At 43.2% G+C, this 12921-nt stretch overlaps 1 protein-coding gene across 9 annotated transcripts in view; it reads left to right on the plus strand.

Moving 5' to 3' along the window:
- BRCA1 (BRCA1 DNA repair associated) overlaps positions 1–12921 on the plus strand; it is a 70693-nt gene that overhangs the window by 47274 nt on the left and 10498 nt on the right. For all 9 annotated transcript variants that reach the window (XM_017349213.4, XM_008271549.5, XM_008271548.5 and 6 more), the window contains 5 exons: positions 1549–1739; positions 4174–4469; positions 7628–7715; positions 11444–11521; positions 11997–12037. In XM_017349213.4, coding sequence (XP_017204702.3) covers positions 1549–1739; positions 4174–4469; positions 7628–7715; positions 11444–11521; positions 11997–12037 — 694 coding nt within the window. The remainder of the gene's footprint in view (positions 1–1548; positions 1740–4173; positions 4470–7627; positions 7716–11443; positions 11522–11996; positions 12038–12921) is intronic.

Genomic DNA, 12921 nt, shown 5'->3' on the forward strand with positions numbered 1-12921 from the left:
TTCTAGTCCTGGTCGGAGCGCCGGATTCTGTCCCAGTTGCCCCTCTTCCAGGCCAGCTCTCTGCTGTGGCCCGGGAAGGCAGTGGAGGATGGCCCAAGTGCTTGGGCCCTGCACCCCATGGGAGACCAGGAGAAGTACCTGGCTCCTGCCATCGGATCAGTGCGGTGCGCCGGTCGCAGCGCGCCAGCCGCGGCGGCCATTGGAGGGTAAACCAACGGCAAGGGAGGACCTTTCTCTCTGTCTCTCTCTCTCACTGTCCACTCTGCCTGTCAAAAAAATAAATAAATAAATAAATAAAAATAAAAGGACAAGTTCAGGACTATTATTTCCATTGGATAGCTCAGAAAGAGATGCAGAACTGTTAGGGTCACACATCACACCATTCTAGAAAGGAAGATAAATTCGTGTTTATCAAATCTCTACTGCATATATATGCTTATCTTCCTGGGAATGGGCACATTTGGCCAATAATCTAATCACACCATCTTTTACGAGCCCCTTAGATTGAGGATAGTTGTGAGTCTAGGGTGCTGGCATTTTGACTGGCAGAGTGAGAAGATGTGGCCAAGTTTAGAAAGAATGGCTTCACCAGCATGTTTTAACCAGGTGAACTGTCTGTTTACTATTCAAACTAAAAATTTCTGCTGCTCTTCCTCCAACAGGTAATCTATAGTCTTCTATCATAGAATCCGCACATTGATTGAACTTCCTCTCCTACTAGAGTGCTTGAGAGCAGCAGTTCAGGTTTTGCTCATCTTCAAGGGGCCTAGCTATTCTTTTTTTTTTTTTTTTTTTTTCTAAGAATATATTTTAGGGGCTGGCACTGTGGTGTAGCAGGTAAAGCTGCTGCCTGCAGTGCCGGCATCCCATATGGGCGCCAATTTGAGTCCCGGCTGCTCCACTTCCGATCCAGCTCTCTGCTATGGCCTGGGGAAGCAGTAGAAGATGTGCTCGGGCCTCTGGCACCCACATGGGAGACCTGGAAGAAGCTCCTGGCTCCTGGCTTCGGATCGGCGCATCTCTGGCCATTGTGGCAAATTGGGGAGTGAACCAGCGGATGGAAGACCTCTCTCTCTGCCTCTCCTTCTCTCTCTGTGTAACTCTGACTTTCAAATAAATAAATAAATCTTTAAAAAAAAAGAATTTATTTTATTTATTTGAAAGTCAGAGTTACATAGAGAAAGAGCAAGTATGTCAACATTAATCAATTTTCTATGTCATAGGAGAGCTGATTTTTTACATATTAATTTGAACTTAGGTTGAATAATGTATAGAATTTGAGTACATAGCAGTAGATAATTTGGTCAGATTTTCTGACATGCTTTTAAGCAGCTAAGAGATATCCAGCCCCTAAGGGGAGATATGTCAGCCCTGACATGTTGATAGGAATGTGAATCTAGACCGTCACCTGGCTCTTTTGCAAGTTATTCCTGATCTGACCATGTACTGTTTCACCTGAGCTTTGGCTTACCTGAGAAGTATGATTTGTCCTTTTAGAATTGGTGATAATGGTCAATAATGGTCTTTCTCCTTTCATCCATCTTCTAGGACTTCCCCTTCTGAATCCCAGTTGTTCGGGAATAGATGGTACACGCACAGCCATTCGAGCGCTCTTCGGAACAAAAGCTGCCCACCTCAAGAGGAGTCCGTTAAGGAAGTTGGTTTGGAGCAGCGGCAGCTGGAAGACTCTGAGCCGCAAGATTCAGTGTCAGAGTCTTATTTGCCAACACAAGATACAGGTAATGTTTCATCTGCTGTAATGGAGGTGACACTTTCATCTTCTCGGAATCCTATGTGAAGATATTCTGGCTAATCAACTTTCTGATACATTAGTATATCACGGATACTTCTGCTGTATTGAAACCACGAATGGTAATCTAAGCTTACTTGAAAATTACCACAGCTGTTAATTTGTCTGTGTTAGTTTAACTAACAATCTGGAGGATGGAAGTACACCAGTGTACTCTTCACATGTTGGACCAGGGTGCTGAGGCTCTACAATATAAAGTTTAAGGCCTGTCCTTTATTGACAAATGAGTCGAAAATTGAAGCAAGCTCTTTTTTATGTATTAATGGATATAAATTACTATATGTTTTATGCCTTATAAATCACTTTTAAGCCGGCGCCGTGGCTCAATAGGCTAATCCTCCACCTTGCGGCGCCGGCACACCGGGTTCTAGTCCCGGTCGGGGCACCGGATTCTGTCCCAGTTGCCCCTCTTCCAGGCCAGCTCTCTGCTATGGCCAGGGAGTGCAGTGGAGGATGGCCCAGGTGCTTGGGCCCTGCACCCCATGGGAGACCAGGAAAAGCACCTGGATCCTGGCTCCTGCCATCGGATCAGCGCGGTGCGCCGGCTGCAGCGGCGGCCATTGGAGGGTGAACCAACGGCAAAGGAAGACCTTTCTCTCTCTGTCTCTCTCTCTCACTGTCTACTCTGCCTGTCAAAAATAAAATAAAAAATGTTAATAAAAAAAAATCACTTTAATGAGTAGTGTGGTTTATGGCTTGTAAATCAAAGTTTTAATCAGTAATGAAAGCTTTAAATTAATTCTCAAAAATACATTATCATAAAAGGTGCTATCTGACCTCAAATGTGGTATCTGGTCATGTTCATTAGGGGCATTTTAAGAATCTCATACAGGGACTGGCATTGTGCAGCTGTGGCTGGCATCCCATATGAGCACTGATTCAAATCCCAGCTGCTCCACCACTCTGCATCCAGCTCCCCTCTCATGTACCTGGGAAAGCAACAGAAAATAGCTCAAGTATATCAGTTAACAGCAAGATATTACTATCTTTCTTTAGTTATTTTTCAAAAAGATTTATTACTTCTTTGAAAGGAGCAATGACAGGGAGAGAGAGCGAGCTCCTTCTGCTGGCAGCCCCCAAAGGGTGCAAAGCCGGGGCTTGTCCAGGCCAAAGCCAGCACGCTGGAACTCCATCCAGGTCTCCCAGGTGGGTAGCATCCTACCCATGTGGGTGCGTGGGCCGTCCCCTGCTGCTTTCCCAGGCACAATTAGTAGGGAGCTGGATCAGAAGTAGAGCATCCCTGACTTCGGCCTGGCCCAGCCCTGACCACTGCAGCCATTTGGGGAGTGAACCAGCAGATGGGAGATCAACTGATCTCTCTCTCCCCCTCTCTCTGTAACTTTGCCTTTCCAATAAATAAATAAATATTTTTTAAAAAATTAAAGCTTAAAAAGAAAAAAGAAGTGGAGCATCTGGGACTCGAAACGGCACTCTACCTGGGATGCATGCCTCACAGGCAGCTGCTTGGCTCACTGTGCCTCTTTAGTCGTTTTAGTTATGCTTTAGATTTTAAAATATTACCAGGATAATATTTTTCATCTTCAATATATTAGGAACATTACTCTGTCTTATTGTACATCAGTGTTTAAACTATAATGAGCGGGCCGGCGCCGCGGCTCACTAGGCTAATCCTCCGCCTAGCGGCGCCGGCACACCAGGTTCTAGTCCCGGTCGGGGCGCCGGATTCTGTCCCAGTTGCCCCTCTTCCAGGCCAGCTCTCTGCTGTGGCCAGGGAGTGCAGTGGAGGATGGCCCAAGTGCTTGGGCCCTGCACCCCATGGAAGACCAGGAGAAGCACCTGGCTCCTGGCTCCTGCCATCGGATCAGCGCGGTGCGCCGGCCGCAGCGCGCTGGCCGCGGCGGCCATTGGAGGGTGAACCAACGGCAAAGGAAGACCTTTCTCTCTGTCTCTCTCTCTCACTGTCCACTCTGCCTGTCAAAAAATAAATAAATAAATAAATAAACTATAATGAGCAAGGAAAACTCCATTGAAATAGATGCATCACAGTTTGTTTAATATCCTATTATGGGATATCTGGGTTATTCTAAAATTACTATTATACAGTGTTACAATGAACATTCCTATAACTAAACCTTTGCAAACATCCTTCATTTCCTTATAATTCTGTATGCTTCTAAAACGGGAATTGTTGACTAGAAGTATAAACACCTGGTAAGGGTTTTGCTGGGTAACAGCAGTGTCCTTCAGAAAAGGTAAGGCGCAGTCCCACCAGCAGTGTATCAGTGCATTCCTTTCCTTTTACCCTAACTTCATTGGTCGTTTGACTTCTTTGCAGAGACAGGACAGTTGTGATTCAAGATTCATTGTCACGTAGATTAACCTCCTTTTTCCGTTCCTTTCAGAGGGCACCCCTTACTTGGAATCTGGAATCAGCCTCTTCTCTGACCCTGAATCTGCTCCTGCTGAGGACAGAGCCCCCGGGCCAGCTCCTGTGTGCAGCTCACCAGATTCACGATCTACACTGAAGTTACCCCAATTTCAGGTTGCAGAATCTGTCCAGAGTCCAGCTAACGATAGTGCTGGATGCAGTTCCAAGGAAGAAAGTTTAAGCTTGGATAAGCCAGAATCAATATCCTCAACAGAAAGGATCAACAAGGGAATATCCATGGTGGTATCAGGCTTGACCCCAAAAGAATTTGTGAGTGTATCCATATATTTCCCTGTAATATTTAATGTTATGTGCTGCAGATAGTTTTGTGTGGGGTGTGAAAAATGAATAAGGGAAGAAATCTGGGAAACAAGCACAATTCTATGTAATTTAATTTCCATTACTAAATTATGAAAATTTGCATCTAGGTAAGACTATAGTATGGATTGTTTTTCCTATTACTTGAGAAAATAATTATTAAATATTAACAAAAAGGTATACTTTACTTTGGGGTCTAATATAGAGCTTTTTTTTTTTTTTAAGATTCATGTACTGGGGCCAGCACTGTGGCGTAGCTGGTTAAGTTACCGCCTGTGGTGTCAGTATCCCATATGGGTGGTAAGTCAAGACTCGGGTGCTCCACTTCCGATTCTGCTATGGCCTGGGAAAGCAGTAGAAGATGGCCCAAGTCCTTGGGTCCCTGCACCCAAGTGGGAGATCCAAAGGAAGCTTCTGGCTTATGGCTTCGGATCAGCTCAGCTCTGGCTGTTGCAGCCAGTTGGGGAGTGAACCAGCAGATGGAAGACATCTCTCTCTCTCTCTCTCTCTGCCTCTCCTTCTCTGTGTAACTCTGACTTTCAAATGGATAAAAAAGTCTTTTAAAAAATTATTTATTTATTTGAAAATCAGAGTTACAGAGAGAGAGAGAGAGAGATTTTCCATCTGCTCATTCACTCCCCAGATGGCCTCAATAGCCAGGGCTGGGCTGGGCTGGGCTGAAGCCAGGAGTCAGGAGCTTCTTCTGTGTCTCCCACATGGGTGCAGGGACCCAAGCACTTGGCCCATCCCTCCACTGCCTTCTCAAGCCATTAGCAGGGAGTTGGATGGGAAGTGGAACAACTGGGACTATAACCAGTGCCCAAATGGGACACTGGTGTAGCACGCAGCAGCTTTACCTGCTACACCACACCGCCCCATGAGCTTTTGAATTTGAATTTCTTTTGTCTACTGAAGCAAGTAGGCATCTTTTTCCTCCTTTGGTTCACAACTGAGTAAACTTACCAGCATGTTTAACAAAATCCAGACTGGTTCCACGCATACTGCCAGACACTGGCATGTCTCCAGTGTGTGTTTGTCTTTATCCTGGCTTGTAAGACAAGTTATTCAATAGCCTGCCCTGTCGTTTCTACCCTACAGCACCTTTTGCTATTAGGATTTTGGCATTTCGTGGGCCAAAATGGGAATTTCATGCCAGAAATGGGAATTGTTTAATACATGGAAAAATAACCATTGAAATATTAAGACCACTGAAACCTTATTTCTGCTTGAGCTGCTTACAGATTTCAGACATCCTAGGAAATTTGCTTTCCCTGTAATTAATTGCCATTCATGTCACTTAATAACAAAATAGTTGAGTGAATATTTCTTTAAAACATGTTAACACCCAAGACTGTCAGATGGATTCAATAATGGGTGCTGTGTCTTGCACGCTGAGAGGTAACTGAGTAATTCTGAAATATTTTTACTAATACATCATTCTTAGGTTAAGAACAACTTCTCATCCTCAGTTCTCCCTCAGAGGTGACTCAGCTTAATGTTCTCTATGACTAGGTGTATCCCTCTGTAGAAAGGGTAAAGTGAGCTGTGTCCACCCTGGGAGATACACGGCTGTTAACATTCTCAGCTTACAGTTCCATGCCTACACCAGCAATTTGCTCTAAAAATTCTGAACCTGTGTCCGTTTAAATGGCTCTTGATCAGTTCTCTGCATAGCTAGAACTCCCATTTATTCACTGAAAATTAGCTTTCCTTATTCCTTTGTTCTGCGGGTTCAGCATCTCAAAGGTGACTAAAATGGTCTAATCTTTCTTGCCATGGGCAATTCTGAGTTACAGATTGGACTACAAGGGGCTTGGGTATGTGTTGTCTTTAAACAAGCAGCAAGGAAAACTTTGAGCTCTATTCAGACCTGCTGAAGTGTGGTAAATTTATGATGAAAGCTACTGACTGTATTACACATGATTAATTCCAAAGTCCATATTAAGATGATCTTTTCAGCAGTTGCTCTTCTAACTGAGCACTGTCTCAAGGCTGGGATTTCAGTAATTAATCAGTTCAGAATTGCTAATGATCCTGGCAGAGGGCATTGGCAAAAGGAGGAGGATGTCGTTAGCTCCAGCCTGCTTTTTCTCAGTGCCCCATGTCAGTATGGAGTAAGGCAGCATGAAGAAAGATGGGTGACCTCCATTGCAATGCTGTGCAGCACATAAATATGGATGTGAGTGGCCATGGCTAGGAAAGGATGGCTCTTGATAAAGTTATTTACCAAAGAGTAGCTACCAGTTATGCCAGCTGTGCTCATTGATTTTCATTTGGTTGATAGATAATAACTAGAGGACTTCAGATTTATTTTGGGAAGAATACGAGTCTCTCATTCCTTGAGAGAGAATTGGTAGTTTTTGTCCTTACCTGTAGGAGCATCTTCACTTGACCATTTTGTAACTATCAGAGTTGAACCAGCTTTTTTTTTTTTTCTTTTTAAAAGATTTATTTATTTATTCAAAAGGCAGAATGACAAAAAGAGAGAGCGATTTCTACCTGCTGGTTCACTCCTCAAATGCCAGCAATAGTTAGAGGTGGGCCAGGCTGACGGCAAGAGCTCAGAATTCCATCTGGGTCTTCCACATGGGTGGCAGGGACCCAAGTACTTGAGTGGTCAACCACTGCTTTCCCAGGCAGGAAGCTGGATCAAAAATACAGCAGCCAGGACTCTAATTGGCCTTGCAAGCAGCAACCTAACCACCATGCCACGACAGCAGCACTTGAATCTTCATTTTAAGCTACATAGATCTATAACATAGCTTTTTATGCAGGCTTATAAAGTGTAAGCTGATAAATCTAAGTTGTGCTAGAGTGTCCCTATACAATGACACTGTTTTAGAAAATCAAATGATATCTGCTATTAAAGGCAAAATTAATATTTTGAATCCTGGGTTGTAGTTCCTTGTTTGCTAGCAGAGACTATATTACAGTATCTTCCTCTGATTTGTACATAATTTTTATTAAATTATTCACGTTGAGACTTGACTCATGGTGTAATAAAAAAAGGCATATCTTAGAAAAATGGAAATTCAAAACAAGGATAACTAATACTTTAAGATGTGTACTGGAGTTACTTTCTTATAATGCAGTATTTTATTTGATTTCAGATGCTTGTGCACAAGTTTGCCAGAAAATACCACATCACTTTAACTAATGTAATTACTGAAGAGACTACTCATGTCATTATGAAAACAGGTATACCAAGAACCTTTATAGAATATGTTACATCTGCTGCATAAAACCACATTAAAAAAATAGGAACATAGATTGAGCATCCCTAATCTGAAAATCCAAAATATTTTATAAAATTACCTTCAGGTTATGTGTATAAGGTATGTATCAAACCTAAATGAATTTCATGTTTAGATTTGGATTCCATCACCAAGATAGCTTGTATATTGAATATGCAAATATTCCAAAATCTGAAACAGTCTGGTCCCAAGCATCTTGGAAAGGGATACTCAACCTATGTTTGTTAAGCACAGCATGAGTGATAGTCTCCCAGTAACCCATCAGTTACTACTTTATGAAAAACAAATGCGTTTTTACTACCTCCTCCACCCTTTTGCTTTAGCTTAAGATTTGGCATGTTGAACCAGAACAATGAGCCACTTCCTGTCTTCCTGCCTGGACTGCACTGACTGAAAGCCTTTCTGATGAGCCAGGGCCTAAGTCCTAGAAGAACAACTGAGGCAAGAGGGAATGGGGCAGAAGTGAATCTTCACTCAAATCTGGAGACCCTAGCTCCATGTACCACACGGTTAAAGTGCTGTTGAGAGTTTTTCAGGAAGACACTTCAGTAGCTCTGAAACAGCCCTACCATGTAAAAACATGTTTATTCGTTCATTTTTATTTGAAAGGCAGAGTGACAAGGGGAGGGGTTTTCCATCTGCTGGTTTACTCCTCAAATGCCCACAACAGCTGGGGCTCGGCCAAGCCAAAGCCAGGAGCCAGGAACTCCATCTGCTGCCTCCCAAGCACATTAACAGAAAGCTGGATCCAAAGCAGAGGTAGAGGCAAGACTCAATCTCAGGCACTTCCATATGGGATTCATCCATCCCAAGTGATGGCTTAACCCACTGCACCACAATACCCTACTTAATTATTTATTTGAGAAATAGAAACGGTGAGAACTCTCATATGCTGATTCATTCTCCAAATGCTAGGGTCAGTCAGGGCTGGACTGAGGACAAAGCTGGGAGCCGAGAAAATCCAGGTCCCCCGTGTGTGGTAGGAGCCCAATTGAGCTGTCACTGCTGCTCATGGGTCTGTATTAGCAGGAAGCTGTAGTCAGGAGCTGGAAGCAGGTGTCAAACGCAGGGACTCAAACCCATGTGGGTGGCTTATCTGCTAAGCCAAACACCTATCTCTTCCTTCATCTTTTTTTTTTTTTTTTTAAAGATGTATTTATTTGAAAGAGTTACACAGAGAGAGAAGGAGAGGCAGAGAAAGAGAGAAAGGTCTTCCATCCCTGCTGGTTCACTCCCCAATTGGCTGCAACAGCTGGAGCTGCACCCATCTGAAGCCAGGAGCCAGGAGCTTCCTCCAGGTCTCCCACATGGTTCAGGGGCCCAAGGACTTGGGCCATCTTGTACTGCTTTCCCAGGCCATCGCACAGAGCTGGATCAGAAGTAGAGCAGCTGAGACTCAAACCGGCATCTATATGGGATGCTGGCGCTGCAGGCAGCGGCTTTACCAACTACGCCACAGTGCCGCCGTCCCTCCCCCTCCCACTTTTTAAATCTTAATTGTGGTTTGTGTGATAAAAGAGACCTCTGGGAATTTTTAGTTGATATAACCTAAATCTGAGTAAACATTCAGGGCTACTGAATGCCTGGGGCCAGCATTGTGGTGAGCAGGTTAAGCCGCTGCCGATGATGCTGGCATTTCATAAGAGTGCCCATTTGATTTCCTGCTGCTCCACTTCCAATCCAGCTTCCTACTAAAGTACCTGGGAAAGCAGTGGAAGATGGCCCAAGTCCTTGAACCCCTGCCACCCATGTGGGAGACTCGAATGAAATTCTTGGCTCCTGGCTTTCTACCAGAGGGATGCCTGAACGAAACTGTCCTCTGCTCTGAGCCCTGGGCTGTCTTTTTACTTAACTCCCAAGTTTTCAATTCTGCAAACTGAAAGATTCATTTATTTATTTGGAAGGCAAAGTTACAGAGAATGAGACGGAGACAGAGATCTACCCTTTGGTTCATTCCCCCAATAGCTGCCAAGGCTGGGGCTGGGTCAGGCAAAGCCAGGAGCCTGGAGCTCCTTCCAGGTCTCCCACATGGATGCAGGGGTCCAAGGACTTGGATCATCTTCTGCTTTCCCAGGCCCATTAGCAGGGAGCTGGATCTGAAATGGAGCAGCTGGGACATGAACCAGCTCTCATATGGGTGCTGGCATTGCAGGCAGCAGCTTAACTGGCTGCAGCATAACTCTGGCCACCAATTCTGCAAATATTTCAATGACATAATATTTATTTCAAAGTTACTATAAATGGTAAGTCTTTATAGGTGCCCTAACAGGGTGATTGTACATAATGGGTTAAGACAATCACTGACAAACTGGAGAATGTATCCAGGCGAAGATGGGGGAAAGAACTCAATTTCATTCAAAGAGAAAATGAAGGAATGAAAAGACTTTAGAGAATAAGACAGCTGACAACTGTTCTCAGATAGTTAAAGAATTGTTACCTGAAAGAAGAGTTATACACTCATGGGGCTCCAGAAAGGAGACAAAGACCATGGAGGATGCAGGAGATGTTTACCATGGCTCAGCTCCAAAACCTTTCTACAAAACAGGTTCTCTGAGCACACTGTGCCTACATCGGGATGTCTGCCTACAGAGCTGCAGGTGCTCCAGCAGAGACTCCAAACCCCTTGTGCACGTTTCATTAAAACCTCTGAAGTCTTAGGTTTCCACAGCATCACAGGGTCAGAAAGTGGGACTCGTTGGAATCAGGTGTCAGAACAAGGAACCACAAACTAATTACTACTTTAGAGATGAATGTCATTAACATTTAATATATCTTAAGCTGTAGGTTTGGGTCAAAGCTGATGAAAGGTGAAACGAAAGCTTTCAAATGCAAATTAAACCTAAAGTAGTTCAATATTTAAACTCAAAGACAATACAACATTCACTACTTTGGAAATAAAAATGAGATAAAATTTCTAAGTTTAAGCATGCTATTAAATCCGCTTTTGCATCAGTTAAACAAAAACCTTCAGAAATTATGAGGAATTCTAAGGGAGAATGGCTGCTGCTACACTTGCAGACAGCCTGCTGTGTTTAGGATTTAAATACATTTCTCCTGTTTAAAACTAAATGGCCCTTTCTCAGTTTGCTTAGTTCTTCAAAAGGGCCTTTGAAACACTAGGAAACAAACAGAAGTGATTTTTCAGCTACTAGTTTCTGAAATATTTATGTAGGAGAGAAAATCCATGAAACTACTTCGTATTTTTCCTGTCCCTCTCGAGAATATTGGAGGGTTAGGATTTCTCGGGATGAAAATTTGTCACTTACATTGACATTTCAGATTTAGGATTTCTACAATACTATTTTCTTCTTTGACATATCAACCATCCCAAAAAGTAGATGTTCTCCATCCTTATGAATCAGTGCAACTGACATGGATAAATCCTCAGACGTGACAATGGACATCTTAAGCTTGTGTTGGCATCTAGAAGATGGGCAGACTCTTCCTCTGACCCTAAGTTTATATTTGCCTCTTCCAGGCTTCCAAAGATCCACACCTGCTTCTTATAGTTAGTGGTGCTTCCAGCCTCTGATTCTGTCACCAGGAGTGTCAGAGTCATCCATCCAGATTGATCTTGAGAGCAAAAAGAGGTTGGGTTATTTAGGTTCTTACGAAAGCACTTCCTGGTTTTGTTTTCTTCTTCTAATCCTTTGGATGTTTTTCATTCTACAGATGCTGAATTTGTGTGTGAACGGACACTGAAATATTTTCTGGGGATTGCAGGAGGAAAGTGGGTAGTTAGCTATTTCTGTAAGTACAGTACAGTTTCTCCCCTCTTCCTTTAACACTTCGGAATTAGTTTTACACCTAACATTTTAACACCTGAAGTTTTCTCTGTTCCTGATTCTGAAATACCAAAAGGTCTTTAATAGTAACACAAAACTAGCTTATCTTTAATGCACATCACTTTGTTCAGATAAGCTGGTGATGTTGGGAAATGGATTTCTTTTATAACTAATAGGACCTAATCTGCCCCTAGCAATGTTAGCATATGAACTAGGGGATTATTTAATAGTGGGAAGAGATTCGTGTGCAGCAGGCAGTTTTATAATGTTTAAATAAAGTATTGAATCTCTGGCACAGCCATATTAAAAGAGCTGTGGCTTTAGAGGGAGAAGACCTGAGGTTATTCCCACACTCCCTTAGTGATTTGCTGAACTCCAGCCCTGTAAGAAGAGTTTGTGCTTCTGCTCTTTGTGACCTGTCTTTTATGTGGTCTCTTTAGGGGTGACCCAGTCAATTAAAGAAAGAAAGATACTGGATGAGGTAGGTACTTGATGTTACAGCCGAATCAGAGAGACCTGATGCCACTGAGACACATAGTAAAAAAAGAAGAAAAAAAAAAGGCAAGGAAAGGAGTTTATCGAGCAGAGGGAAAGGATTCACCAGGACAAAAAACAGGCATTGTTGAGGAGAAATCTTTCATATGGATATGCATGTGTATCTGTCCAGAAATCAGATTCCTTCGAAGAGATGTTGCTCTTTATGCTACTGAGAACAGTGAGAGGTAAATAAGAGTGTAGGAGGAGGAATAATTTTAGAACAGCCATCCAAGAGCTGCTGGTAACAAGAGGTAGACAACATAAAATTAGCGAAAGCAGTTTTAAACTGTTACACGTTCTTCAGTATTTTGAATTAAATGACATTTTTGTTGGTTTCACTTTCATTTATTGACTATTTGGAAGAACCTACTATGTGCATTAGGAATTGACAGTACAGTAAACAACCCCAACTCTAGTGGGATTCATGTTCTACTGAGAAGTGATACACAAAAAATACAGAAAAATTTAGGATATTAATGAATGCTATAAAGAAATACACAAGATAACAGGTTAGCAACTGGTAGAGAACTGAGATTGACTATTTTTTTTTAAAGGTTTATTAATTTATTTGAAAGTCAGAGGTACAGAGAGGCAGAGAGAGAGAGGTCTTCCATCCGCTGGTTCACTCCCCAATTGGCCACAACAGCTGGAGCTGCACCAATCTGAAACCAGGAGCCAGGAGTTTCTCCCAGGTCTCCCACGTGGGTACAGGGACCCAAGGACTTGGGCCATCCTCCACTGCTTTCCCAGGCCACAGCAGAGAGCTGGATCGGAAGTGGAGCAGCTGGGAGTTGAACTGGCGCCCATATGGTATGCCTGCCAGCACTG

Source organism: Oryctolagus cuniculus, chromosome 17 (assembly GCF_051225735.1).
Source record: "Oryctolagus cuniculus isolate XC-2025 breed Fujian yellow rabbit chromosome 17, ASM5122573v1, whole genome shotgun sequence".
Classification (NCBI taxonomy): Eukaryota; Metazoa; Chordata; class Mammalia; order Lagomorpha; family Leporidae; genus Oryctolagus; species Oryctolagus cuniculus.